The sequence below is a fragment of the Pyrgilauda ruficollis genome, unplaced genomic scaffold, assembly GCF_017590135.1.
Source record: "Pyrgilauda ruficollis isolate IOZ18807 unplaced genomic scaffold, ASM1759013v1 scaffold34, whole genome shotgun sequence".
Classification (NCBI taxonomy): Eukaryota; Metazoa; Chordata; class Aves; order Passeriformes; family Passeridae; genus Pyrgilauda; species Pyrgilauda ruficollis.
Genome location: NW_024524822.1, coordinates 527,490 through 552,728, shown reverse-complemented (window position 1 = coordinate 552,728; position 25,239 = coordinate 527,490). Strand labels below are relative to the sequence as shown.

General features: G+C 49.4%; 1 protein-coding gene across 11 annotated transcripts in view; it reads left to right on the top strand.

The window, feature by feature from the left end:
* EXD3 (exonuclease 3'-5' domain containing 3) overlaps positions 1 to 25,239 on the top strand; it is a 248,383-nt gene that overhangs the window by 120,510 nt on the left and 102,634 nt on the right. For 9 of the 11 annotated variants that reach the window (XR_005955746.1, XR_005955745.1, XM_041474913.1 and 6 more), the window contains 4 exons: positions 382 to 548; positions 2,791 to 2,961; positions 9,981 to 10,034; positions 12,084 to 12,215. Coding sequence is in view for 9 of the 11 variants with exons in the window: in XM_041474913.1 (XP_041330847.1) it covers positions 382 to 548; positions 2,791 to 2,961; positions 9,981 to 10,034; positions 12,084 to 12,215 (524 nt within the window). In the remaining 2 variants the exon portion in view is untranslated. Of the gene's footprint in view, positions 1 to 381; positions 549 to 2,790; positions 2,962 to 9,980; positions 10,035 to 12,083; positions 12,744 to 25,239 lie in introns of those variants that run through there. The other 2 variants (XM_041474920.1, XM_041474917.1) reach the window with 2 other exon arrangements.

Below are 25,239 nucleotides of genomic sequence, written 5' to 3'. Positions count from 1 at the left end.
AGTTCCCTTCCTGTCAAGAGGAATGATAAGGAGCTGTGGGCAGGCTCGGGGACAATGGTGAGGAACAGGGGCTGGCTAGAGCTACCTGGTGGTGGTTGGAAGAGCCACACTGCAGTTTACATTGGGTTATTGGGTTAGAGTGGAGATGGCAGAGCCTGTCTTTAGGAGCTGCTGCCTTGACCCCCGTGACTGTGGGTTCATCTGTGATGCTCATGTGAGTCAGTCCTGGAGCTTGAGGGTATGGCTAGAGGGAGTTGCAGCTTCACAGTTGTTCACAGCGGCTTTTACAAAGGTGGGGGCTCTTCCTTGCCTCAGGAAAACCTCTGGTTTACTTTTGAATGAGCCTCATATGAGCTGAGGCTCACATTCTCTTCCCTGCAGCCTCAGATGCCTACTGCTTGCTGGAGATCTATGAGAGGCTCTGCAAGGACCCCGAGAGCTTCAGTCTGGGTTCAGACCTGACAGACAGTCTGGTGGGAAAACAGAGCAAAAAACCCAGGGCAAAAAAGCAGCTGAATAAACAAGAAGCACCATCACCTTCTGGACAGGTTTGTAAACATCTTCAAAGAGCTGCTTGTTGCTCAAGACCCCTGCAAATCACATGCTGCTGCTCTCAGTCACACCATTCACTGTGCACGGCTGTTCTCAGGACTCTTGCATCAAACATGCTCCTCACCCCTCCCTCCCACGACACTGCTCTCTCCTTGGCCTGCCTGCGTCCAGCTTTCCCTGCTCTTTGAGTTTCACTTGCCTTTGCACAGTGTGGGTGCAGATCTGTGTGCTAAGCCCAGTGAGCCTTGCTCATGGAAATGCTCCTTCCACATTTTGGGTTTGGATTCTGTGGCCAAGGTTTCAAAACTCTTACTTCCTTACTTTTCCTTTATACTGAGCTTCCACACCTTGCTTTCACACTGGGAATATCTCCTTTATTGTGTCTGGAGTAAAAGTCTGAAAAGTTAAAAGCAAATGATCCATCAAAAATGCCTTTCTGCTGAAGGCTTGTCTCTGCCTCCTTGCCTACCACCACATTCCATGAGAGGCCTCTCCCAGAAGTTTGTCTTGTGGCAGAGCCTTAAAACTCCACCAGAGCTGTGCAACTCTGCTTAAGTATCTTGAAATGTGACTGGTGCCTCTCAGTAATAACATTTTACTTTTAAAATGGAGCCATTCAGTGGTTTGTGCACCTTTGGAAACCTTGGCACAAATCTCATTTTGTTATTGCCTGAGAAGACCCACTGTGTGTATCTGTGTATCCTGAGGAGCCCCAAGTGTGTGTGGATCTCCTGAAGTCCGTGCCCCTTTCCATGGCTGGGCTGAGATGCTGCTGACTGTGTCCACCTGTGAGTAAATGTGCCTTGAGCAGGCAGCAGAACACTTAGCTGCTCCCTGAGCGTTGTGTTCATGTGAATGTTGTGTGTTACAGCAGAGCTGGGTGGCTGCTGCAGAGGTGGGAAAAGTGAGCACTTCAGGCTTCAATCACCTTGGAAACCCATGGGTCATCCTTGTGTTCTGTACAGTCAGATTCATCAGCCGAGAGGCAGTTGGTAAAACCTGGACTGGGACACCAAAAACAGCAGACTTGTTCTGACTACATCCTGCAGGACTCCAAGCTCTCTTTCCCAGTGTTTCCTTGTCTGAAGTGGAGCTAATGACTCTATTCTCCTTTATAAGCTTTTTGCTCTCTGCTGGCATGAAATGTGAGAAAAAAGCTCTGTATGACAGTGCTGGCCACTGGATAAACACTGGCTGAGAGCCAGCTGCAGCTCCTGCACATCTGCTTGAACAGCAGCAGCAGCAGCCAGGGGTAGTGTCTCCAACTGCCTCAGCTTCAGGGGGCAGCTCCATCCCTTGTCACCGTGCTCTGGTGTCCCAGCTGCATTGACCAGGGTCCTGCAGGAGCTGGTGACAGCCCAGTCTGCCCAGTGCTGCAGAGCTCTGGGTGCAGAGACCAGCTGCTGGGAACTGCAGCATCACACCAGTGTTGCTCCTGGACCTGAGCTGGTTCCCATGGAGAGCCCAGGTGGAGCTGCCTGGTGTGCCACAGCATTCCCAGCTTGGGGCCAGCTCCTGCAGAGCTGATCTGCAGTGCTGGCTCCCTGCATAGCTGCTGGCAGTGTCCTTCAGTCATCCCAGCTGATTCAAGTTCCTGGAGTCAAAAGCTGGACATTGGAAGTTCCTTAATAACTTCCCTTCTCCATGAATTTAGCTATTGTACTTCTGGGAGCCTCCCAAAGCCAAAGTCCTCCAAGTGCAGGAACTCCCCCAGCAGCAGACATTTGAAATAAAACAAACAGAATTCAGGCACTGCCTATTTTTAACCTTCCAAAGATAACAGAGTTGACGTGGTTGCTTTGTCTACCTGTTTCTCCCTTTGTCCCAAGTCATAGCTTTGGCACGTGCTTATTAATTACAGACTAATTTAGAGGAACAGCAGCCTTGACTCTGTTTCTGTGACTTCTTGAAGATGAATGTCTGTGCGGAGCACTGGAGGCCAGGTTGGCTCTTCTCCAGGGAAAGGCTGCAGGTCCCTGGATCAGGTGGCCAGCGGGTCAGTGAGAGAATGGCAAATTCAGAATTAGCCCCATCATGTTCTTCCCCCTGCCCAGGTGGTGATGGCAATGTGGAAAGGATGGGAAGGAGGATCTAGAGGTGCTGCAGAGCATGGGGAGGTATTGACACAGGTGGAAGGAGGCAGTTGGATGTGCATGGTGGGTGAACTAAAGCAGGGAGTAAAAACACAAAACTGGGAATCAGACTTCTGCTCCTTATGGATCTCCTGCCTTTCTCTAGGAATGCCAAGGACCCAGAATGGAGCCCTCACGCCCCCCTGCCCCCATCTCCCCCCAGGAGTTCAGCGTGGTCTGTGACAACATGCTGCAGGGCCTGGGGCGCTACCTGCGCTGCCTGGGCGTGGATGTCCGGCTGCTGGACAATGAGGATGACCACAGGAAAGCTGCTGAGGTGAGTTCACAGCTCCTGTGTCCATGGGGACATGATGGGACTTACTAGGAAGCTGCACTGGTGCTCAGGCTGCAGGAGCTGCCCCGTGGGTCCCTCCCTTTTCTGATTCCCAGCTCTTTGGGTCACCCTGAGCTCTGTCAGGACCCACCAGGATCATTGACAACAGCTCCTGGCCCTGCCCAGACCCCCCAACAAGCCCACCCTGGGCATCCCTGGCAGCGCTGTCCAAAGGCTCCTGGAGCTCTGGCAGCCTCGGGGCCGTGCCCATTCCCTGGGGAGCCTGGGCAGTGCCAGCACCCTCTGGGGGAAGAACCTTGCCCTGAGCTCCAGCCTGAGCCTGCCCTGACACAACTTCATGCCATTCCCTCAGGTCCTGTCCCTGGTTGCAGAGAGCAGAAATCAGTGTCTGCCTCTCCTTTTCCCCTCACTAGGAAGTTGTAGCTGCAATGTAGCTCCTTTTCTCCAGGCTGAACAGACCAAGTCTCAGCCACTCTCATACAGCTTCCCCTCAAGGTCCTTCACCATCTTTGTTGCCCTCCTTTGGACACTCTCTAATGGCCTAATGTCTTTCTTATTTTGTGGTGCCCAAAACTGCCATCAGAGCTCGAGGTGAGGCCACCCCAGCCCAGAGCAGAGTGGGACAATCCCCTCCCTCGACCAGGCCGTGATGCTGGGCCTGATGCCCCCAGGACACAAATGTCCCTCCTGGCTCTAGGGCACTGCTGACTCACATTCAACTTTCTGTCAACCAGGACCCCCAGGTCCCCTCCTGTGACGCTGCTCTCCAGTATCTCATTCCCCAGCCTGTTTGTATATCCAGGGTTGCCCCATCCCAAGAGCAGAATGAGTGGGACAATCCCCTCCCTCGACCAGGCCGTGATGCTGGGCCTGATGCCCCCAGGACACAAATGTCCCTCCTGGCTCTAGGGCACTGCTGACTCACATTCAACTTTCTGTCAACCAGGACCCCCAGGTCCCCTCCTGTGACGCTGCTCTCCAGCATCTCATTTCCCAGCCTGTTTGTATATCCAGGGTTGCCCCATCCCAAGAGCAGAATCTGTCACTTTCCCTTGTTGAACTTCATCTGGTCGGTGATTGCCCAGCTTTCTGATTTGTCCAGGTCTCCCAGAGGTCCTCCCTGCCTTTGAGGGAGTCAACAGAGATATCCAGGCCACACAGTGTGTGCTATCAAATGTGCATGGATCACCCAGCCTGGTGTGCAGGATGTTTCCTCTTCAGATGTCTGTTTGGCCTGAATCCGGGGCAGGCTCTAACTTCTGCAGAAATAATTAATATCTCCTCCCTGCCAAACTTGCACAAGTTATTTAAACAAACCAGTTCTCAGTGCCTCCCCCCAGAGCCCTGTCTCCACTTCTCATCCCCATTCCTTATCGTGCCACGGACAGGATGTTTGACATTGCTTTCTCTATGGTGACCAGACAAACATCCTTTCACTATCAAAAGCCCTTGGAGTGTTACTGTATTGCAGAGCCTTTGATCTGGGTTTGGATAATCAAAGATAAAAATAGACTCCTCCCACCCTGTTTGATATCTGGCTGGTCCTGATTGAATCAATGTTGCATGTTGACCACCCTACGACCAAAAACTTGGGAATGTTATTGCAAAGGCCAGCAGAGGGTTTGGATCCTGGTCACTGAGTACAAGACAGATGGTTTGGGTGTTGTCCCAGCATAGTCTCAAACTGGTGTCACTAGGAACACCTAAGAGTGTACAGCATTAGTGTTTGCTCTTCATTAAAGTCTTTTCACTCAAATGATTTATCAGTCATACTATACTTCTCCTTGTGCCAAGAACTCCTGCAACACCTGGCATTTGCTCCTTATTGTTCTCATTCCTTTTCTTTGTTAAAATGGCTTCAGGTATTGGTGAGCAGATGGGTCTGGTCCTTCACCCTCTTTTATTTGGGATCAAGCTTAAAAGCCTGAGAACTTCCTCAGCTGTGCTTGGGCAGTTATGGATTTTATTTATTTTTTTTTGTTTAGGCTAGCACATGTGGCAGGAATTGGTTTGGCAACCCCCATTCCCATGTGTTGTCCTGTGTTATACTTCGTGTTGTGCTGTTGTTATTGACTAAATGTTTTATCTTGGACTTGTCATGGTGAGTTTGTCATGCCAGATCTGCAGAGGTGTGAGAGCAGGACCTCTGGCACCACGATCCACTGGATCCTCCCTGGCTGACCAGATTTATTGGTGGAGTTGGCAGTGCTGGGTTTGTGGTTGGACTTGATGACCTGGGAGGTCTTTCCCAGCCTTAATGATTCTGTGATTCTGTGGTTCTGTTTATCTGCTGTGAGATGCTACCAGCTTGCAGTCTCTGATTTAATGATGCCATTTAATTAGGACTTGACTGGAGAAGTGACTGGTTAAAGTTGCCTGTAATAAGTGCAGATACAGAAAATCTTTTAAAATGGAAAACCAGTAGAAATTCATGCCAAAAATGTCTCTGGTTTAATCCTCTTGTGAAAGGCAAAGAACTGACAGGCTGTCCTTACAGAAGCTCCTGTCCATGAGCAGCAGCCTCTCTGAAGGGCAGTGGGGGTGGTTTTATTAAGCCCTCTCACTCGGTGGGGTGGCCATGCTGTTTTTCCCATATTACCTTGCTGTCCTACCTGCTGTAGCACCTGCACACACCTGTGTGGGACAGCAGGTCTGCAGCTGGGGCTGGAATTAGTTCCAGTTGTGCTGGACAAGCTCCTTTACCTGAGAATTTTTGTAGCCTGTGCACTGAGAGCTGGTGGAACCCACCATGAGCTGTCCCCACCAGCTCCTTGCCCGGCAGCACTGCTCACTGCACCCCGGGCAGGGCCTTTGCAGGGCTTTGGGCAGTGGCCCAGGCTGACCCAAGCCTGGCTCTACTGTGTGGCCTCTCTGAAGAAGGGCTGTGTGCATCCAGCCATTCCTCCCCAGGGACTCTGACTCCAGCTCCAGGCAATCCATGGGGTAAAGAATGTGGAGATTCCATCTCTGGGATGCAGCAGGTTCTGAGTGTGCAGGTGCCACTTTTGGGTGATCCACCCTTTGCCTTTGCACTTAGTCCTATAAGCAACATGTTATTTGCAATTAATACAAGTTTATTTACTTAAAATAGTGCCCTGTGCCTGTTGTGTTCCTACCCAGGTCTTTCATGTCCCATCCCTGGAAAATTCCTGGTCAGGTTGGATGGAGGTTCTGAGCAGCCTGACCCAGTTGAAGATGTCCCTGCTCACTGCAGGGGAGTTGGGACAAGATGACCTTTTAAAGATCCCTTCTAAACCAAACTAGTCTATGATTCCATCTTCTGCAAACTTCTCTTTGCAGAGAATCTTAAACCTATCTTTTGAGTTTTCCAGATAATTGGAAGGAGATGGAAAAGTGGATGCTCCTATTTTCTCTGCGATTTTGCACAATCAGGTGAAGCAGTGGGATCCTTGTCATACCAACCCTACAAGATCACCCAGCAGCCTGAGTGACTACAGTAGCTCCTGCAATGTTGTACCTTGGGGGCAGAGCAAAAGGTTTTAGGAAAATGTTCATAGTCTCTAGGTTTCTAATAAAAGACTCAGTGGAATCTCAAAGCTGCTTCAGTTCTGGGTTAGTATACTTTATTTTTTGAATGGACTTTGCTCTTGGTCTTCAAAATCATCTTCATCTCTAAGGATAATCTGATGCTAAGGCAAACCTGGTATCTTTTGAAGTATGCTAATAACCAGAAGGCAGGCAAAACTGGCTTCCTGAGGCTCCCATGCTGTGGAAGATTCCCTTGCAAGGTTACACCTACCCTCCAAAGCTCCAGGTGAACCAGTGAGTTGCAGAGAAGGGCCAGGCTGGATGGATCTCAGGAGCCAGATAGAGCATTGTGCACCCAGATCTAAATTGCCCTAGACTAATTTGGAACCAGGTGACACAAAAGGGATTTTAATCCTGTAGTGAGCAGATCTTCACCTAATGGGGGAATCTAATCTTGGATCTTGTCTCAGCTTTGACTAGCTTTTTCCATATTTTTGATGTAGATGCCATTCTCCAGGTTAGCTGGTCTTTTTAGTCTGGTGGGAAGCTAAATTCAGAGAGAGCAGATGAAGAGCTGTGTTGCTTTTAAGATGAAGACTTGGCTTTTGATGTTTGGTCAGCAGGAGGAGAAGGTCTTTCATTGGAGACCTTGATACAAATGGATCTGCACAGAGAAACAAAACTGGGTGGATGGTTTTGGTGTGACATTTAAGGCCACATTACAAAACCATGGGATAACTCTGTGCAATTTATACTTTTCAGGAATGCTGAAGAGAAGATTAGGGTTGCAATACTGGGAGAGCTGGACTGAGTGTGCTCAGAGCTCTTAAGCTCTTGGTTTACTGACTCTTTAAAAGAGCCTGGGATTACAGGGAGGGTTTGGACTGGGTTTTGTGATCCACTTCTCTAGCAGATCCTTGTCTGGGTGCTTTCCCAGCACATACCCTGGGACAGACACTTTCTGTCCACTCCCTTTTGGTCTGAAGTGGGGCCTTGCTGGCCCAGGCTCAGGATCACTGCAAGGGGAACACATCTTTTCTTGTACTGCAGTTTGGCTCTCCAAAGACATGTGGCATTGCCCAACATGTGTCTTGCACAGACTTGGCAAAGTTTAACTTACAAATCCACAGCCTTGTGCTGCTGTTTTTTGGAGCCTCCTTTGGCCTTTGTTCAGGACGCTTTAGATTGTCACGAATCATCCTGCTGCTGGTGCTGGCTTGGAAACAAAGGGGCTCTCTCTGCCCTCTCTCAGTTGTTGCCCTTCCAGGTCTCTCTGACAGTAATTCCTGTGGGTTCATTCATTTCTGCAGGATGGAAGTTGGCTGAACAGACAGGGATAATCAGTAATACCAACAGATTAGGGAGTGCTTTTTATCCAGAAGGTCTAAGCCTTTTCCAGAGGAAGTTGATATTATCTTTGTAATAGATTGTGAAACTGAGGCCAATGCCCTCTCTGCAGCGCTTGGGCTAGAGCACAGGTTGCTGACACCCATGCCAAAATGCTGCCCTGGGTGTTCTTTTCCTCTCATTTGCATCCCTGACCACCCACCCCCTGATGGTCCCAGTGCTGCCTTCCATTGTTGCTTTTGGAGAAAAAGAAGGAATTGTGCCCTTTTCTCCAGCACATACCCTCTGTGGTCTCAGTCAGATGTGTGCTATCACATGGCTTTTCTGGCTCTGCGTGCTTCTCCCAGTCGTTGTTCCAGAGGCAGAAAAACATGTTGGAAGAGTTATTGCTTTTCTCCTTTTTATTTGATGTTCTTTGCCTGTCTCTGCAGAGCCATTTAGATAAGGGGATTTATCAAGCTTGAACTAATTAACCCTGGATGTGGAAAGTCAGAATGGAGTGTTCCAGCTGTGAAGTCCTCAGACTTACCCTGAAGCAAACACGGGTCTGGAGGAATTTCACATCCCTTTTCCCTTGTCAGCAAATCCCTGTGGTGACCTTTTGCCATTGCCTTACCAGACCTCCCTCACTACTGTGCCACAAGGGTGCTGTGTTGGCTGCTCAGCAGCAGGACTGCATGGAGTGTTTGTGCTGCCCCTTCAAGGCTCCTGTTCTTAGAGGTTTTTTCTTTTATTGAGAAAGAGAGGGTTGATTTTGAAAGAAATCCAGTTATTTTACCTGTAGAAAGATGTTTTAGAAGTTGTTGCCAATCACTTTCTCAGTGCAGAACTTTCAGCCAAAGAGTGACTTTACAGCTAAAGGAGGGAAGCAGATACCTGAAAGCTCAGGAAGAGGAAAAAAGGGAAAAAACCCAGGTTGTTTAGCTGCCTGCACAGGGCCTTCAGAGCCTTCTCCACCTTGTTTCCTGTTGCCATAGGTCCAGTGAGTCTTAAGAGAATGACTACCCAAGACAGAGCTTAAAAGTTGTGGTTGGTTTGTCTGCTGTTCCTTGGCTGTGCTCGCTGGTGTCTCTCTGGGAAGTGCAGCAGGACTCTGGTCCCAAATGTGTCCTCCTGCCAAGGGTAGAGAAGGATCCAGACAGAGCTGCTGCACTCTGAACCAGATGAGAGACCTCCATGACACACATCTGGAGTCAGTGAAAAACATGAGGGCTTCTAACAGAATCCAAGCCAGAGGAGAGAAATAACCTTGTGCCTACTTCAAAGCACTGATCTCTTGTCAGCAGGATCAGAGCTGAGTCCTGGTTCACATGGGAATCCTTGTGAATCCTCCTATTGCTGCAGCCATGAGGCTCTGTCTCTCCTCCAGGAGGGTGAGGGGTGGGAGGGAAGGGCGTCATTCAATCATGTGGAGGAAGGTCAGTCACACTTCCACCCTTGCAGCTCCAGATTTAGTGCCTCCCTTTGGCAGTGACCCCTCTGCAGTGTCCCCGAGCCCGTGTGAAGGTCAGCAGAGCAGTGATGAGCTCCCTGGGAACTCAGCACAGACCTTCCACTTGAAGGACCAGACCTCTGACAAAAGCTCAGGATTCCAAGTCAGGAGGTGATAAACTCTATGGGAGATGTTCCCTGCAGCCTGGAAAGGTGCAGAATTCCTGTGTGTTGGGTTGCCAGAACAATAACACCCTCCTTCTCTAAGGAGCAGTTTTGTTAAAGGTATGAAGTTTGCAGACACATTTCATGGTACATTTTTTTTTCTAGAATTATCTGCTTAGGTTTTTTTTTCCTTTTTCCCCTGTGCAGTAGAACTCTTTCCTTCTTTGTGACCTAGACTGGGGAAATAGAAATAGTCTGGGTTAAGGGAAAAAATTAAAAGACTGTTTTTTCAAGGTGGAATGGTTCCCTGGGCCATATGTGGTACAGATGCACCAGCAGCTTATTCCAGCACATGGGAGATGAGGCAGGGATTGGCAGGGAGGGGACAAGGGGTGAGCCATACCCTGAGCTGCTCTTGCTGTCAGGAACTCTTGGCCAGGTGTGGACTGACACTGAGAGAAACACTCAATATCTCCAGTTCACCTCCTCTCTTTTGTGACTGCAAGTAGATCTTGAACTCAGTGTAACTTCAGCCCCTGTTCATTTGGATTTTTTACTGTTTTTTCCAGATAGCCCGACAGGAAGGAAGAGTCATTTTGACCTCTGGACTCCCATATCACACTGTGAGTGTTCCAAGCTGCTGGCGTGTTTCTGGCACTGATCATTGCATGGTCTGGTGTGTGCAGGGGAGACAAGAGGAAAAGTCAGACGTGAATGCAACAGCTGGCTTGGATTTTTCATGTTTTCTCCACTAAAAGCTACATTTAGGGTCTTCAGAGGTTTGCTGTTCTCAACCACCAAGGCTCAGGGTGAAATGCTTCTTTATGCTTACATTCAGTTGTGTATCATGGCGAGAGCGATTGCTCTCCATTGGGGGTGGGGGTGGAAGTCAAGCCAAGCAATCCAGAACAGTGTGTTTCTGTCTGGCCTCACTGGCAGGTGAAAAGGCAGCTCAGTTGCTGTGCTTTTTATCCCAGAGATTCTTGCTTGCTGGCTGGCTCCACACTGAGAGAGTTTCAGCCCTCAGGGACATTTCTTCAGGCTTGGAAGGGGGAGATTGGAAGGCCCCAAGCAAGAGTCTGGTGGAAGCTGGAGAGGTTTTGTATTGCTATAGATAAACAGAAAAGCCAAAGCAAAGGCCAACCTTGCCCTCAGCACCACCTGTTCAGAGCTGTTCACAGACACGCTTCAAAATGCAGTGCTGAAGCTGCCAAGTCAGTGCTTGCAGTGCTGTGATGTCCTGTTGCAGGTTCTTTGCCATTTTTTACTGCCTAAACATCTATTTGGAAGAGTGAAACTGTTCTGGATGAGCCAGAGTTCTGTTCACATGAGCAAGGGTGCAGGACTTCTTTGTCACAAACTGTCAGTATAAAATCTCCCAGCTACTTGGGCAGCCACTCAGAATATTTGCAGAACAGGGGTTGCTGACTTCCTATGGAAAATCAGAGTGGAATAAAACTCCTCCCATAATGAGACACTGTGAGGCACATGCAGCCACCCTGCAGGTTCCTTGAGCCTACAGCTGGTGGAATAGGGAATTCAGCATCCAGCGTCATCTTGTTTGGCAGAGCTCTAACTTCAAAGTACTGTGTAGGAATTCCAAAAGGAAAATAACTGCTTCCAGGGTACAATACTCCTGGGAAATGTCTGGTTCTCTCCATTCCCTTGCCTTTGGATGCCCTCCACAAGGATGGGATGGCTCTGCCAGGCTCCTTTACTGGTGTATAGCTGATTCCACTCCTGTAAGTCCTAAGCATGGTCATCAAGATGTGTCTGGGACTTCCCAGTGCTCATTCCCAGATGCACTTCTCTGCAAAGTGTGGAACAAACATTGAGGGGCTGCCCACATCAACCCCATCAAATTTCTTGGCCACCGGGGAACTCCAGGTGAAACGTTTGTGTGAATCAGAGGGGTTGAAGTGGTCACTGGACACTGATTCCATCATTGTGCTTTGGCACACTCTGTGGGATCTGGTCAAGTTTCATCAGAAAGCTGGGATTGAATTCAGTTTCCTTTTGCTGCCCCTGTTAGCACCACCTCACCAAATTGTGAGTTGACAGGACTTGGGTATATTTTATAGAATAGAATAATGGAATTGTTAAGGTTGGAAAAGACCTTTAGGATTATCAAGTCCAGCTGTTAACCCAGCATCACCACCGTGGTCCCCACTAAATTATGTCTCCAAGTGCCACATCCAGATGACTCTTGAACACTTCCAGAGATGACACTTCCAACACCTTCCCAGACAACTCATTCCAATGCCTGACCACCTTTCTGTAAAGAAATGTTCCCTGAAATCCAATCTAGACCTCCCTTGGAGCATCTTGAGGCCATTTCCTCTTGTTCTGTCACTTGTTAGCTGAGAGAGAAGGCCAACCGCCCCTGGCTGCACCCTCCTGCCAGGGAGTTGTAGAGAGTGAGAAGGTCTCCCCTGAGCCTTCCTTTCTCCAGCCTAAATCATATTTCATACACATAAAACCATGCAGTGCTTCAGGAGTCAGAGCTCTTTCAGCAGTGGCTGTTAAGTTACCATTTGTGGTGCTCAGACCAGAATTCAGACTGTAAACACACCCTAACTCCAAGCATTATTCAGAATTCAAACCAAGCCAAGACTATCAGAACAGCTCCACGTGCCCTGACGCGCGGCCTCACTGGTGTCTCTGGTTTGCAGCTGCGCTCCCAGGTGGGAGAAGGAAGGTGTTTCTCTGTGAACTGCTCCGAGAAGGCGAAGGAACAGGCGCTGCAGGTGCTGAAGCACTTCAACGTGCAGGTGTCCCTGGGTGACATCTTCAGCCGCTGCCAGGTAGGACGAGGCTGGCTCCAGCCCCGGCTCCCGCTCACTCACCGCTCCCTGCGCTGCCTCGGTGTCCTGGGCCTTGCACTCGGTGCCTTCTTGGTTCCCAAGAGTTCTGCTTGAACTTTGGCAGCACCTGGCAAAGCCGTGAGGAGTTCTGAGTGCGGTCACATCCGTCACAGTGCTGGGGGCTCAGTCAGAGGATCAGAGGCTCTGCATCTGCAGCTTTGCTAGAAACTCGCCTGTTTTTCTGATTTTTGGTACTTGGCCTGTGTTTTGGCATCAACTGTCATGGTTGGACTCTCTTTGTTGCTGTGTTCTCTGTCTAGGACACATGCTGTTTTAATTATAAACCATGTTTAATTATGGCTCGGTGATTCTGTTAACACTTAATTACTTTAATAGGAGGATTTTTTCATAGGACTTCTTTTTTTTTCCAGAAGCTATTAGGTTAATTCATGTCCATGCTAGTTGATGGCTCCAGATTGTGTTTGGCACAGGATATCTGTGGATTGCTGTTCAAGAATAAATTTTAATTGTGTTAGCTCAAATCACCATCTCTTCCAATTTTACTATTGTGTTTGTTACAGCAACACGCCGAAACCTATCCCTTCCCAAACTGCATTATAAACCAACAGGGAGCTTCAACATCTCTCACCTTATCAGTGTTTAAAGAGAGAAAAAGAAGCAAGTTGGTTAGAAAATTTGCTTTTTCTTAGGGATAAACAAGACAGTGAGTCTGGCTCCGTGCCTCATGGTGGAGATCTGGGGTTTCCTGGCCCAGTGGAATTGCACAAGTGGTGTAGGAGCAGACACACCAGAGAGCATGTCCTGAACCTCTGTTTATATTTTCTGTCAGATGCTGAAACTGGATCTGTAACTTAGAAAGCAAATGAGAGTTGTCCAGCTGGGCAGGTTGGCTGTGAGAGGAGACTGATGAAACTCCCTACAGATCGGATCCGCAGAACAGGGGTTCATCTTACTGCAGGATAAATGGATATATTCAGCTATGGGATACTGCCTTCAGTCCTGTGGTTTTATTGTCCCAGAACAGATTGCAGTTGTTATACATACATATATTTATAGTGGCATGCTGACTTCTTGCTGTTTTAAACAAACCTTTAAAAAACCTCATGGATTCTCCAGTTCCCTGACATCCCATACAATAGCAGTGTTCCTCCTGATGGTTGTTGAAATACTACAAAAATAAGCGCGCACACACGCACAAAACCATGATGCAGGAAACTCTGTGCTCTCTAATAAATGCACGAGACTGTGCAGCAGACAATGGAAAACTGACCCCTCACCCAGGATCTGAGGTCTGGAACTGGTTAACTCTATGGGTTTAGTACATGCTGTCTTAGTTTACAATATAAATAGGGGTAATCAATCTGGCTAGGAATATATACTAAGTGTTCTCTTACTTCCAGGAGAAATGCCTTCCCTGGAAATTGTGGTGGTGGAACAGCTGCATGTTTTATACCCCTCAGCAAGGGAAGATGCTGATTTGCCAAACCTCTCCCTGTTCTGAATCATATTTACCTTCATTTAATGCATTGGCATTTTGGAGCAGATTTTGCTCAGCTGTGCGGACAGCACAGGTTTGGCTGATGTGCTGCTCATCCTCTGGAGGAGAATCCCAGCTCTCCCAGCTGCATTTCCTGGGGTTATGTGCAAGGGGAGCCGTGTGCTGCACAGGCAGCAGGATCACCCTCCAGCACTCCGGAAAACTGAGAGCCCACATCAACAGAGGCAATTTCTGCCTTCAGGAGGGTGCTCCGGGCCTACACGGCCTACAGAGACCTCAGCAGTTCTTTTATACATCCTTCCTAAAACATCCTCATTCTTTGTAAACCTAATTGGGCTTAATTAGGATGGAGGCCGGATCCTGAAACTGCTGAGCTGTGCTTGCCAGCCTGTCTGTGCTGCTCCGAAGCTGGGTCACAGATCTTGTGGCTCCCAGACTGCTCTGAGGCCTGCTCCTCCTTGCAGAGCACTTTGCTGAGGGGTGACAGAGTGGCGACAAAGAGTTTTGGCTGCCCTTACTTTGGGGGAGCATGGTGGGCACACAAGCAGGGCTCCAGAAAGAGCTGAGTGCTGCTGTGTCTGTGCTAGGCAGGAGGAGGAGGAGGATGGGCATGAGCTGGGCCCCTCTCCTCATCTTCTGCTTGGAGCTGGGCCTGACCTACCAGCACGGGATGGGTTATCTGTGCTGTCAGCCCTGGCAGCGTGTCACAGGAAGCAATGTGGCATCCTGCCTGCTCCCTCTGTCTCATGGAGCAGGGACTTGTTTTGTCTCCTGAGTTCTGTTCTGTAAATGACTGGAGTGAATATGGCAGCAAATGTTGTCATAACAATTAATGCGTGTAGTGCAGAACACGTGGTAAAAATAGGTCCCAATTCAATGTTGTACCCAAGACTGCTGGAAAATACGTTTCCTCTGTCAGCTCCCTCAGCAGGGATGGATGAGCTCTCTTTTGCAGATGTAAAGAATGGGCTTGCTTTGTAACCCTGCCAAAATACTGCTTCTGTTAAAACAATGTCCAATACTGGCTACCTCTGTCTGACCTAGAGCAGCAAGTGCACAGGGAGTGTCATCCAGGAGCTGCTCAGCATTTCTGCACTCACTTGTGCTGGGCTTCAGCTTGGTCTCTCCAGTTAAAGGCTTCAGGAGTGTGGACTGCTGCCAAAGGTGTCAGTGATGGTGCAGGAATGACCTTTTCATTCCATGTATTCCTCAAGTGCTGCATTGTAAGGACTCAGTGATGATCCTGGTGAAGCCACCCCTGCAGAGTAGCTGGGCCTGGTGGCATCTTTGGAGAGGAATGTTTTAGTGGGGCTGAGTGAAAATAAGATTAATTCTATCTTTTGGTGACATGCAAAAAACCCCTATAGAAGTTCTACATTTCATGGCCTTAAAATGTTACAAACCCATTCCTTGTATTTGAAATGCAAATATCACATGCCTGTCACTTCTGCACACATTTGAGTATCTTGTATTTTTCTTATTTCCAGATAGCTGAAATACTTCCTTCTGGAAGGGACAGTGTGAAATAATGTTTGGGGTGTTCAGACATGATCAATTCAAGATGCTGAACCGTTACAGTAGTCAGGAAGATCTCTATGGAGTTGTTGGAGGCTGTTGTGGGCAACTTTAGCGTCAGCTCACAGCCTGACTCACCCAGGCAATCAGTGATGCTCTGCTTTCCACAGCTTGGAGGAGATTCTAACACAGAACTAGCAGTTAAAGAAGGAAAAAACACCCAAACCTGCTGAAGAAGGCATGGGCTCCAGTGCATAGGCACAGACAGCTGACAGAGGGGTCATTTTGTAGTGGGGTGAAATTCAGCTCCTCTCCTAGCTCCAGCAGTGGTTGTCTCCCACTCTTCCTGGTGCTGTCCCTGTTTGAAACATCCTGCTGTGACACTTGGGTGTGGCCTGGTGGGACAGAAGGAGAACATGAACTCCATGTCTCCATGTCATTCCAGTCTCTTAAATAAGAATGAATTGTCTCTGGAGAACAGCCATGTTTTGGCAGGATCCATTACCTGGATGACTGGTGTGACTTTTGCCATCTTGCTTTTCCATGCCATGTGATTGAAAGTCCACCCAAAGCAGGTGTGGGCTACGCCTCTGAACTTGCCACTGTGCCAGGGCCTTGTCACTGGCTGCTTGGTGAGCCCGAGGGCCCAGGACATTTCACTTCCCATGGCTGAGGTGTCTGGCCCAGCCAACTTGTGTCAGTGAAAGAACACTGGTGTGGAAGCAGATCAGTGGAGGCACAGGGGTGGCAAGCTTGGGGTGAGCAGTGCTGCTGACAGGGAGGAATCCCAGCTTGGATGGTGATAAACTGAGGAGATGAAAACTGCAAGTTTTTAGCTTTACCCTTATATCACAAGGGTTTGTCACTATGGCTTGAAGGGACAACTGTGTTCAGTGTTGTTTGGGCTGACCAAGAAATTCCTCCTGGAATCTGGAAGAACCTTGTGGTTAAAGGTTTCTAACTGCTGTAAAACCTCACTGGTGTGAGGCTCTGCAGCTGGATTTGGAGCCAGGAGGGCCTGTCCATCTGCAGAAAAGCTGTGCTGGGCTTTACTGAAAAGTGTAGCTGCTGCTCAGCTCAGTTCTGGGTCTGAGGCTTCGCTCGGGTACGGGGTGGGGGGGGGAGCAGGCTGGGGGACCCGGGTCCTGCGGAGCCGCTGTGCCACCCCCACCTTCCCCGGGCCTCTCCTTCCTTTCCCACCCTCTGTTTGACTTGACCCTTTAGCCTTTAAGCTGGCTGGGGCAGGGACCCCGCTTGAACAATACCTTACGCAACAGGAGGCTGATCCCAGGTGAGGTTTCAAGGCTTTCCTGCAAGGAAAAATGATTGCAATTATATCCCCTGCAAAAATAAATGTGCGAGGGGAAAAAAAATCCCAGGCTCCAGCTGCAGTTTGTGCATCTGAACAGCCCCACATTGACAGGGGGATTATCTGCACATTCAAATAGGTTGTCTCTTGCACGTCACTGAATGCTCTGATCCTAAATAAGCAAATTACATCAACTATTCTGATGTCCTGTTTAACTTATGACCTCAGCCTGAGCACTGCAGGATATGAGAGATAGCTGCTCAATTTCATTGTCTGGAGATCTGATATATTTTTCTATTTTTTTTGCCCCCCCTTCCCTGCTTTTTCAATTTCCAAACTACTCACCCCAGGTTTTACAAAGGTGTTAGCATGGGATTAGGAGTAGGCGGGGAGGAGGGGAGAGGAAGAGAGGAAACCCCCTTTTTTTTTTTTTTTTTTTTTTGAAATTAGGTGCAAAAGCATTCTAACAGTTGCAGCAAATGTTTCTGGTTTTTTGTGGTTAAGGTAACGAATTTCATTGCTGCAAAGCTCATCATGTGCAAGCTGACTTATGCAGAGGGAGCCCAGGATGGAGCAATCCATTTAGCAGGGACAAAGAAAAAAGCCTTATGATGAGATGGAAACCCTGTACTTGGGGCACTTTGTGAGAACCTTTGAAGCCAGCCTGGGAACTCTGGCAATATTAGTTGATAATTAGTAATATAGATCCCTCAAGCTGTCATTTAGATTGAAAATGTGCATGTCTCTCATGAGCCTCTGTCACACCAATCTGATCAGCAGGCTTTTTTCTTCCTTTTATGTGGGTTGCTCTGTCGGTCCAGACGATGATGAGAACTGCCAGGCATCGTCTTTCTCACTCAGTTGTGAGCTGAGCAGCTATCTCCTGCTCCAGCGTGGCATGGAAGTGGAACCAGGGCAATTTTGCTTTGTGGTTACCTTTCCTGGCCTGAGCAACAGTCATTTCATTCATTTAAAAATACCAGCCGTCCTTCCCCATGCGCAGAGAAAAACCAGTAAGATTTAAAGGCTACGTATTTCATGAGATGTTTCTGCCCCAGCAGACAGCAAGGGATTGGCCTTGGGAGTCACTCAAGACAAAAAGCATCTTCAGCTCCAGTGGGGCTGAGACATCATCAAAGAATTCAAAAATGTCAGTTCTCATAGCCCCTGGTTCAGCTTTTGAGCTGCCTTCCACCGATGCAACATCACATCCCCATTTACTTCCTTTCAGCCCTGAAATCTCTTCGGAAAGTGCTGTGTCACCCTCTAAATGAAGAATTCAGAAGGGTCACGTGTGCTGGATTTCAATTTGGGAATGCTGAGAAAGAGAATATAATTTGGAAACCCTCTGTGGTTTAATAAAAGGTTCATCCATAGGATGCAATTTGTCAGCGCCTACAGGTCAGGAAAACCTGTGATTAAGAGCATCTGTGGTTTCCCCAGATGTGTGAGTGAGCTGCTTACTCCTCCCCCGTCACCCAAACCTGGGCTCAGCCCGGTGCCTGCCCACGACGTGGGCTGTGATTTCTTGCTTCAGAGTGTGATTGTTCAATACAAAGGGTGAGGCCCTCTTAATCTTTTTGTTTATCCTGGGTTTGGCAATTCCGATGTAATCTGCAGCTTGTGCTGCAGAGGCTCCAGCCAGGAAGCACAGCTGGTATTATTCTGCCTCGACAGACACTGTTGAGGGAGCAAATTGCCCTCCAGAAGTACTTGTCCAGGGCTGGCTGAGTGGCTGAGTGGCAAGTGCTCCTTGCTCTGGCACCGCGCCTCGCTGAGAGGGACCAGCTCTTTGTGTGGAGTGCCTCTACACGGCAGCCATTAAATACCATCACAGAGTCTGGGATAATTTGTCATGGCAAATTCTGTTTCTTTTCAGTCTCTGGTGGAGATTTTTATTTGCTAACCTCTAATGGTTTATAAATGATAGCGAGAGCTCGTAGTGAGTGGTCATTGTTACTCACAGGGGGTGGGGACACCCCAAAGCACCACAAAGATCAAGGAATGCTTTGGGTCAGAAGGGACCTTAAAGCTCATTCAGTTCCAACCCCCGTGTCATGGGCAGGGATACCTTCCACTATCTCAGGGTGCTCCAAGCCTTGTCCAACCTGGCCTTGGACACTTTTAGGGATCCAGGGGCAGCCCATTCTGTGCCAGGGCGACCTGTGCTAGGGCCTTCCCACACACACAAGGAAAAAGCATTTCCCAATATCCCATCTCTCCCTGCCCTCTGACAGTGGGAAGCCATTCCCTGTGTCCTGTTATTCCAGGTCCTTGTCCTAAATCCCTCTCCAGCTCTCCTGGAACCCCTTTAGGTACTGGAGATTCCAGTAGACACTGAGCAAGCCCCAACTTGCGGTTGCCAGGCAGGAGGGCAGCACTCTGTCCATGATAGCTTTGCAACATGATATGTGAGTGCACACAGCACCAATTCTGTAAAATTCCCAGCCTGGCGTTGGCTTAACCGTGTGCTGTTGGCCACATAAAACTCAGAGTCCCCCAAAAAAGGGCTCGACTGGGCCTAATTCTCAGCAGCGAGCCCAGCCGTCGCTGCCTGGTTCCCACAGACTGTACACTTCCCTGCCAAGATTTCAGTATCTTCAGAAATTCAGTGGAGCATGAAGGTCACAGCAAGGGGAGAATGACAGCCTGAGAGGTTTTTTTCCCCTTTCAGCAGCTCAGAGCAGACTGTTGTCTCTCTCTCATGTTGACTGTTTTCATAGGGTTAGCGTGAAGTTTATGTTTTACACAGCTCAGTGGCAGTCGGAGCTGGGATCAGCTGTGTTTCTTCAAGGAAGACGGTCTCATGTTGCAGACTTTCTTTCTCAGTGTCTGCAAAAGCTTGGTTTCCAGTGAAATTTCCCTTACAGATCTTTGTCTTGAGGTTCTCTTTGTGGATGTATGTGAGACTGTACCCAAGGTTTTGGTTTGGGTATTTATTTCGGTTCTTTTATTTTCACTTGCAAAGCTGCAGGCGGAAATTAAACTTCAGCGGGGAGGGGTGGGGGGAAGCTGTTAATTTTTCACAGTGTTATGTATTCCAGCGCTCTAAATGATGATGCCAAATTTGCCATTAGAGGTCAAACCTCAGCTGACAGCAAATGTTTTCTTTTGAGGAAGCCATCCTTATTCCTGGGAACCAGTTTTGTTGTCCTGTGCTGAATGCAAGAAAGGTATGAATGTGTGGTTTTTCCTGGAGGGCAACACTAGCTGGAAAAATGCTGGCTTTAGCCAGTGGAAACAGCACAAGCAAACAACGATCGGCAGTGAAAACAGCACTTGTATTTAGACTAGCATAGAAAAGAAGACACAATGTAGTACAGAGTAAATGTCCTTTTATACAGACTGTACAAGGCTTTTTCTTCCTCTCATGGGTTTGAACAGACTATGAAGTGTGTTGGTCAGCAGAGAAGCTGGTGCACTGGGAGAAAGTAATGAAGGGTCAGCGGGTGACAGTGATGGAGTGACTGTAAGGAAAACGAGGAACTCTCTGGAGAAGGCAGTGACACAGCTCTAACTCCCATGTGTCCTGAAGAAATTGTCCCCATGCTTTTTCTCAAATGTCATGAGAAAACAAGAGATTTTTAGCCAGTTTAAGTTCTGATGGTTTCCAGTCCCCTGTGCCTCCTGAGGTCATAGTTCAGTGTATTGACTGTGTCAAGAAGCCAAAATTCCCATGTTTTATGCACTGTGTAGTTTCTCCTCCTTTTCGACATTAGTGCCCTTACAATGTTCTTTGTTTGTATGCCATGGTGAGGGTGGCTTGGCCAGATCCTGGTGTTTGAATGGGAGTGGGGACTCACCGGAGCAGCACAAAGATCATGGAATGCTTTGGGTGCAAGGACCTTAAAGCCCATGCAGTCCCACCCCCTGCCATGGACAGGAGCACCTCCCACTGTCCCAGGCTGCTCCAAGCCCCCTCCAGTCTGATCTTGGACACTGCCAGAGATCACTATACAGCCACAGCTGCTCTGGGCACCCTGTGCCAGGGCCTCCCCACCCTCAAGGGAACAATTCTTAATTCCCAATATCCCATCCATCCCTGCCCTCTGGCAGTGGGAAGCCATTCCCTGTGTCCTGTGCTTCCATCCCTTGTCCCCAGTCCCTCTCCAGCTCTCCTGGAGCCCCTTTAGGCCCTGCAAGGCCTCTCCCCAGAGCCTTCTCCAGGCTGAACACCCTCACCTCTCCCAGGCTGGCCCTGGAGCAGAGGGACTCCAGCACTGTGATAACTCAGTATCAGGGCAATATTTTCCCAAGTCCTGTTGAGAATCCTGCACAAAAACAATTGTACTGTGGTTGCAAATGCCACTAACTCCTGCAATGTGCTTCGTGGGAACAGCACAGCTCTGCAGCCGTCCCTGGTCCACAGCAGTGCCAGCAGCAGACCTTTATCCCTTAAGAGTAGGAATGTGGGCTCTCCAGGCATGTTTGGAGCCTTCCTTGGAAGCACCATAGGCTGAGCTGCACATACTTGGTTTCCATGTAGAGTTTGCCAAATCTGTAATTGCTCAGCAGCATTTATCTGAAAATCCTTAGTCATTAAACTGTGTCACTTCCTATGGCATAAACCAGCCTGTATCTGTTATTCATGGTGTTAATTAGACAAGGTGACTCCCTGTGCCAAAACTGTGTGGCCATGGGTCCTGGTGAGATGTGGTGCAGGGCTGTCTTCAGCACCTACTGCTGCAAAGGCATTTCCAGCTGGTGATGATGGTCAGTGACATCTGTGGGGTTCTTTGGCCTTTCCAGGAAGGAAGGCCTTGTGCCCACAAGGTGCATCTGGTCTGAATGAGTGGCTGGATGGAAGAGACCATTTTGTGTTTGTGCAAACCCCCTCATCGAAGGACTACACAGAAACAGGGACAGCCACAGCAGTATCCTGGTCAAAACAGAGACAGCAAACCTTTAAATTAGTTTCTCAATTCATGCATTGTGTCAATCTTAATGAAGAGGATATTTTGCAGCTATTGTGGTGAAATGCAGCTAAGCCCAAGGTAGGATCTGGCTGAGCAAGCTTAGAGGGAGAAATGTCAGTGTAGGAGTTTTGGCAAAGGTGGAGAATGTAACATTCAGGGCACGCTCCTTGTGAGTCATTATCTTTTCTCTGGATAAGGGGATTTGGATGATTTACTTGTCCTAATTTAAGGCACACAGTCTGAGTTGATCACCCTTTTATTCATGGAAGTGCTGGGACAGGATGCAGGTGAAAGCCTGGTTTTGTCTCATGCCTAAAAGCTTCTCTATTCCCATTCCCAGCTCAGCTTTTCTCTTGATGATTTCTGGGAGAGCTGCCCCTGCTGAAGCATTTTAGTGAAGTGGGAGAGGCTGATGCCTGAGATGAACACAGCCAAGATTTACTTTTGTTACTGCATGTTAAAAAGCTGTGGTTAAAGGTGTCCTGCAGCCAGGAGGGTGGTCCTACAGTCCTTATCCCCTGCCTACTTGTCCATCCCTCATGTTTGCAGCTCACACCTGGGAAAGAGGGCACATGGGCAGCCAGATGTTGAGACTGATCTGCCTGAAATGGAAGTTCCCATCCACAGCTGGATCAGTGCCTTGTAGTCACAAGGGATCTCAGGAACAAGATACATCTCAGGTGTACTGATGGTATGGACTGTCCACCTCCAGCAGCCCGATCCTGGTTGGGTGCCCTGCAGAGATGTAGGTGGACCAGTAACCTCTGCATCTGTTGGGGTTTTAATTTGACAGTCTAACTTCACAGACTTTAAAGAAGGGGAGATCACTGAGCTTGATCCTGGCAGGAAGAAATGAGCTGGTGGTTGGAGAGAAGGAAGTTGGTGACAGAGGAGTCAGAGGAGGAATATGGTTCCCTACAAACAAGGTCATGTGAATAGTGACAGCATGGCGTGATCAATGTGCAAGGATAATAGGTCACTGGGGACTCAGCCTGAAAGCTGAAGCCTCTCAAAATATCTGGAACATTGTGGAAAAGAAAGTTAAGAAGACATCAAGTAAAGCTACACAACTCTTGCCCCCTGGCCTGCCTCGCTGTCCTGCTTCCCTCAGCATGGCTTTGCACACTCCAGTCACTGAGTGTGCGAATGAGTTGGGCACTCAGAAGTTGTTTGTGCTTCCCTCGGTGCAGACAGTGCCCTGTGGTGAAGGGTTGAGCCTCAGCTCTCAGGACCAAACCCACCCGCAGCCAGGACCAGCCTCCCTCGACCTGGCCGGCTCCGGCTGCCCGCGGCTGTGGGGCCGCTCCTCCCCCGAGCGGGGCCTTCCCTGGATCAGCCGCATTTACTGGCATTTACTGGCGGGCTCAGATTACCCCAGTGAAAATAATCGGTTATGCAAAGTTACGCTGTTTAGATTGGGTTTCTTCTGTGTGGCCAGCGAGGTGTGAAAGTCAATCTGCACCGCAAACCCTGTGGGCACTTTCTCCCTGCTGGCTGGATATGATAGCTCTGGGCTTGGGCTCTTAGGGGGAAAAGCTGGCCCTGGGCTTGGCTCAAAGCGACACAAACCACAGATGGTTACAGTGGGATGGGGCTCCTGAGCTGCACAGGGCTCCTAAACCCGGCCTGGCAAAGTCAGCGTGTCACCTGAGAGGAGGATGTGAGGTCTGGCTCTGGGGAGCCCTTCGGTCAGCTCGCCAGGCTGGCAAGGACAGGCCATGGCTGCTGACAGAATATGCTTGTAATGGTTTTATCATGGAAGCACAGAATAATTAAAGTTGGAAAAGTCCTCCAAGATCAATTCCAGCCATTCCCCCAGCCATGTCCCCAGGTGCCACATCTGCACAGCTCTTAAATCCCTCTAGGCTGGGCAACCTGTTCCAGTGCCTGACCATTCTGTCTGATATCTAATCTGAAACTCCCCAGCACAGCTCAAGGCTGTTATCAGTGCACTCCTGTTCCCAGGCCATCATCATGGTCCATGCAGAAACTGCAGAGTAATCAGTAAATCCTCACTGTTAGGAGAAGGACTTGCTGTCACGGAAGTCTTTCATGGTATCCCTCTGATACTTTTCCTTAGGATCATCTTCCTTTTCACCCCCAAGGAATCACAGATTTGGAGTTTAAATGCAGAAAAGCCTCTGTGGACCAACAGCCCCTCCTGCTCTCCTGCCTGCAGCCATGGTATCCCTGTGATTCCTGCCCAGAGAGACCCAGGCTCACTCCCATTTTGAGCTGGGGGGAGGCTGTGGGTGGCCGGGGCTCAGGCTGAGGCCCTGAGCTGACACCCCAGTGTGCTGTCGATGTGTGGTCACAGCAGTGGCACCTCACAGTCACTGCTCAGGGGCTTGCTGGCTGCTCCTTGGTGTTCATAAGCACTGGAGCATCCCTGGGTCCCATGAGGGAAGGTCCAAGGGCTGCTGGTTTGCCCAGGTTCTGCAGCCCCGATGGAATGGCAGAAACACAGAAAGGCAGCTCATGCATATTTAAATCAGTGCCAATTTATGCTGTCGCTGATCTGTGACTTACCGCAGTAACATTCATATTCAGCTTTAGTGCCAAAAGCAATACTCAGCTGCTTTCTTACTCCTTAATGAAAAATACCTCTTTAGGGCTTCTTTGAAGTCCCCACCCCTGAAAATCCCAGCTATATTGTCATCATTGTTACTGTTAACAGCCCCTGCCAGGCCCGGGAGCCTTTCCTGACGGATAGCTCGGCAGGGCTTTGTCCGGGGCTCCCATTCAGCGCTGCACTCCAGCCAGTTTGAAATGGCTAATGACGGGCCTCCCAGGGGACTGCTGCCAAGCTCTCAAAGACCTCCCAGGTTTGGAAGTGGCAGGGTGTCCTTTTCCTGGGGCCAGCCGCAGAAGGAATGCACATACTCAGATTCTCCTACCTAAGCCGCATCAGTCAAGTTATTTTTTCAGTTGCAAAGAGTCATCCATGCGTACAGAGCCGGTTGCTTAGCAGGAGAGAGATAGCTGTGTCAGTAGAGGACATGGAATAAATAGAGGGAAAAGGTTAGGTGGAAAGATCCCCACTAGTTTGAAGTATTATTGTGTTTTAACGTTGAAAATACCCTTTTGGAAAAATATGAAAGGCTTTGAAAACTTAAGTCAGAGTCTGTGTCAGAGACAGGACAAGATTCACCAGTCCCCAGGGTGCGCTGATGGTGTAGTGATGTTTATAGGTGCAATCAGGACTGTGAATGGTCTCAGTGGGCCCAGCTCCTACAAGCCATTTGCAAAGGAGAGCCAGAAGAACACTGGATGGTCCCTCAGGGTCTGTTGGAAATGGGACTGGGATGTTTCTGCCAGGATTTCATGACAGTTTTAAGGCGGTGCAGGCAGCCAGTGCAGCCGGATGGAGCCGGGCCTCTGCTTCCTGCCCCTGCCCCTCTCTCACCCCCCTCGTCCCAGCACAAGTGCTCGATTAACTGCAGGGCCGCAGGATGAGGGAACTGATCCCAGTTGAAACGGGCCTGTCAAAACCAGATGGTTAATTTTATCCCAGCGCAGCTCCCCAGTCTGGCTCGCTCTGCAGCTGCCCAGATGTGCAGGGAGGGGAGGGGGCAGGAGGGCTCTGTCTGCGCTGGGTCAGCACAGGCTTGTGCTGGCTGGAGCCCTGCGAGCCCAAAGCTCAGGACGCTCCGGCCAGCGTGCCCCCAGCCTCCCGGGCCGAACAGGGACAGCATGGCCGGTGCCTGCAGGGCGCTCCAGGAGCCCCCCACTCCAGCACTGCCCGCCCCTGGCTCAGGGCATGGA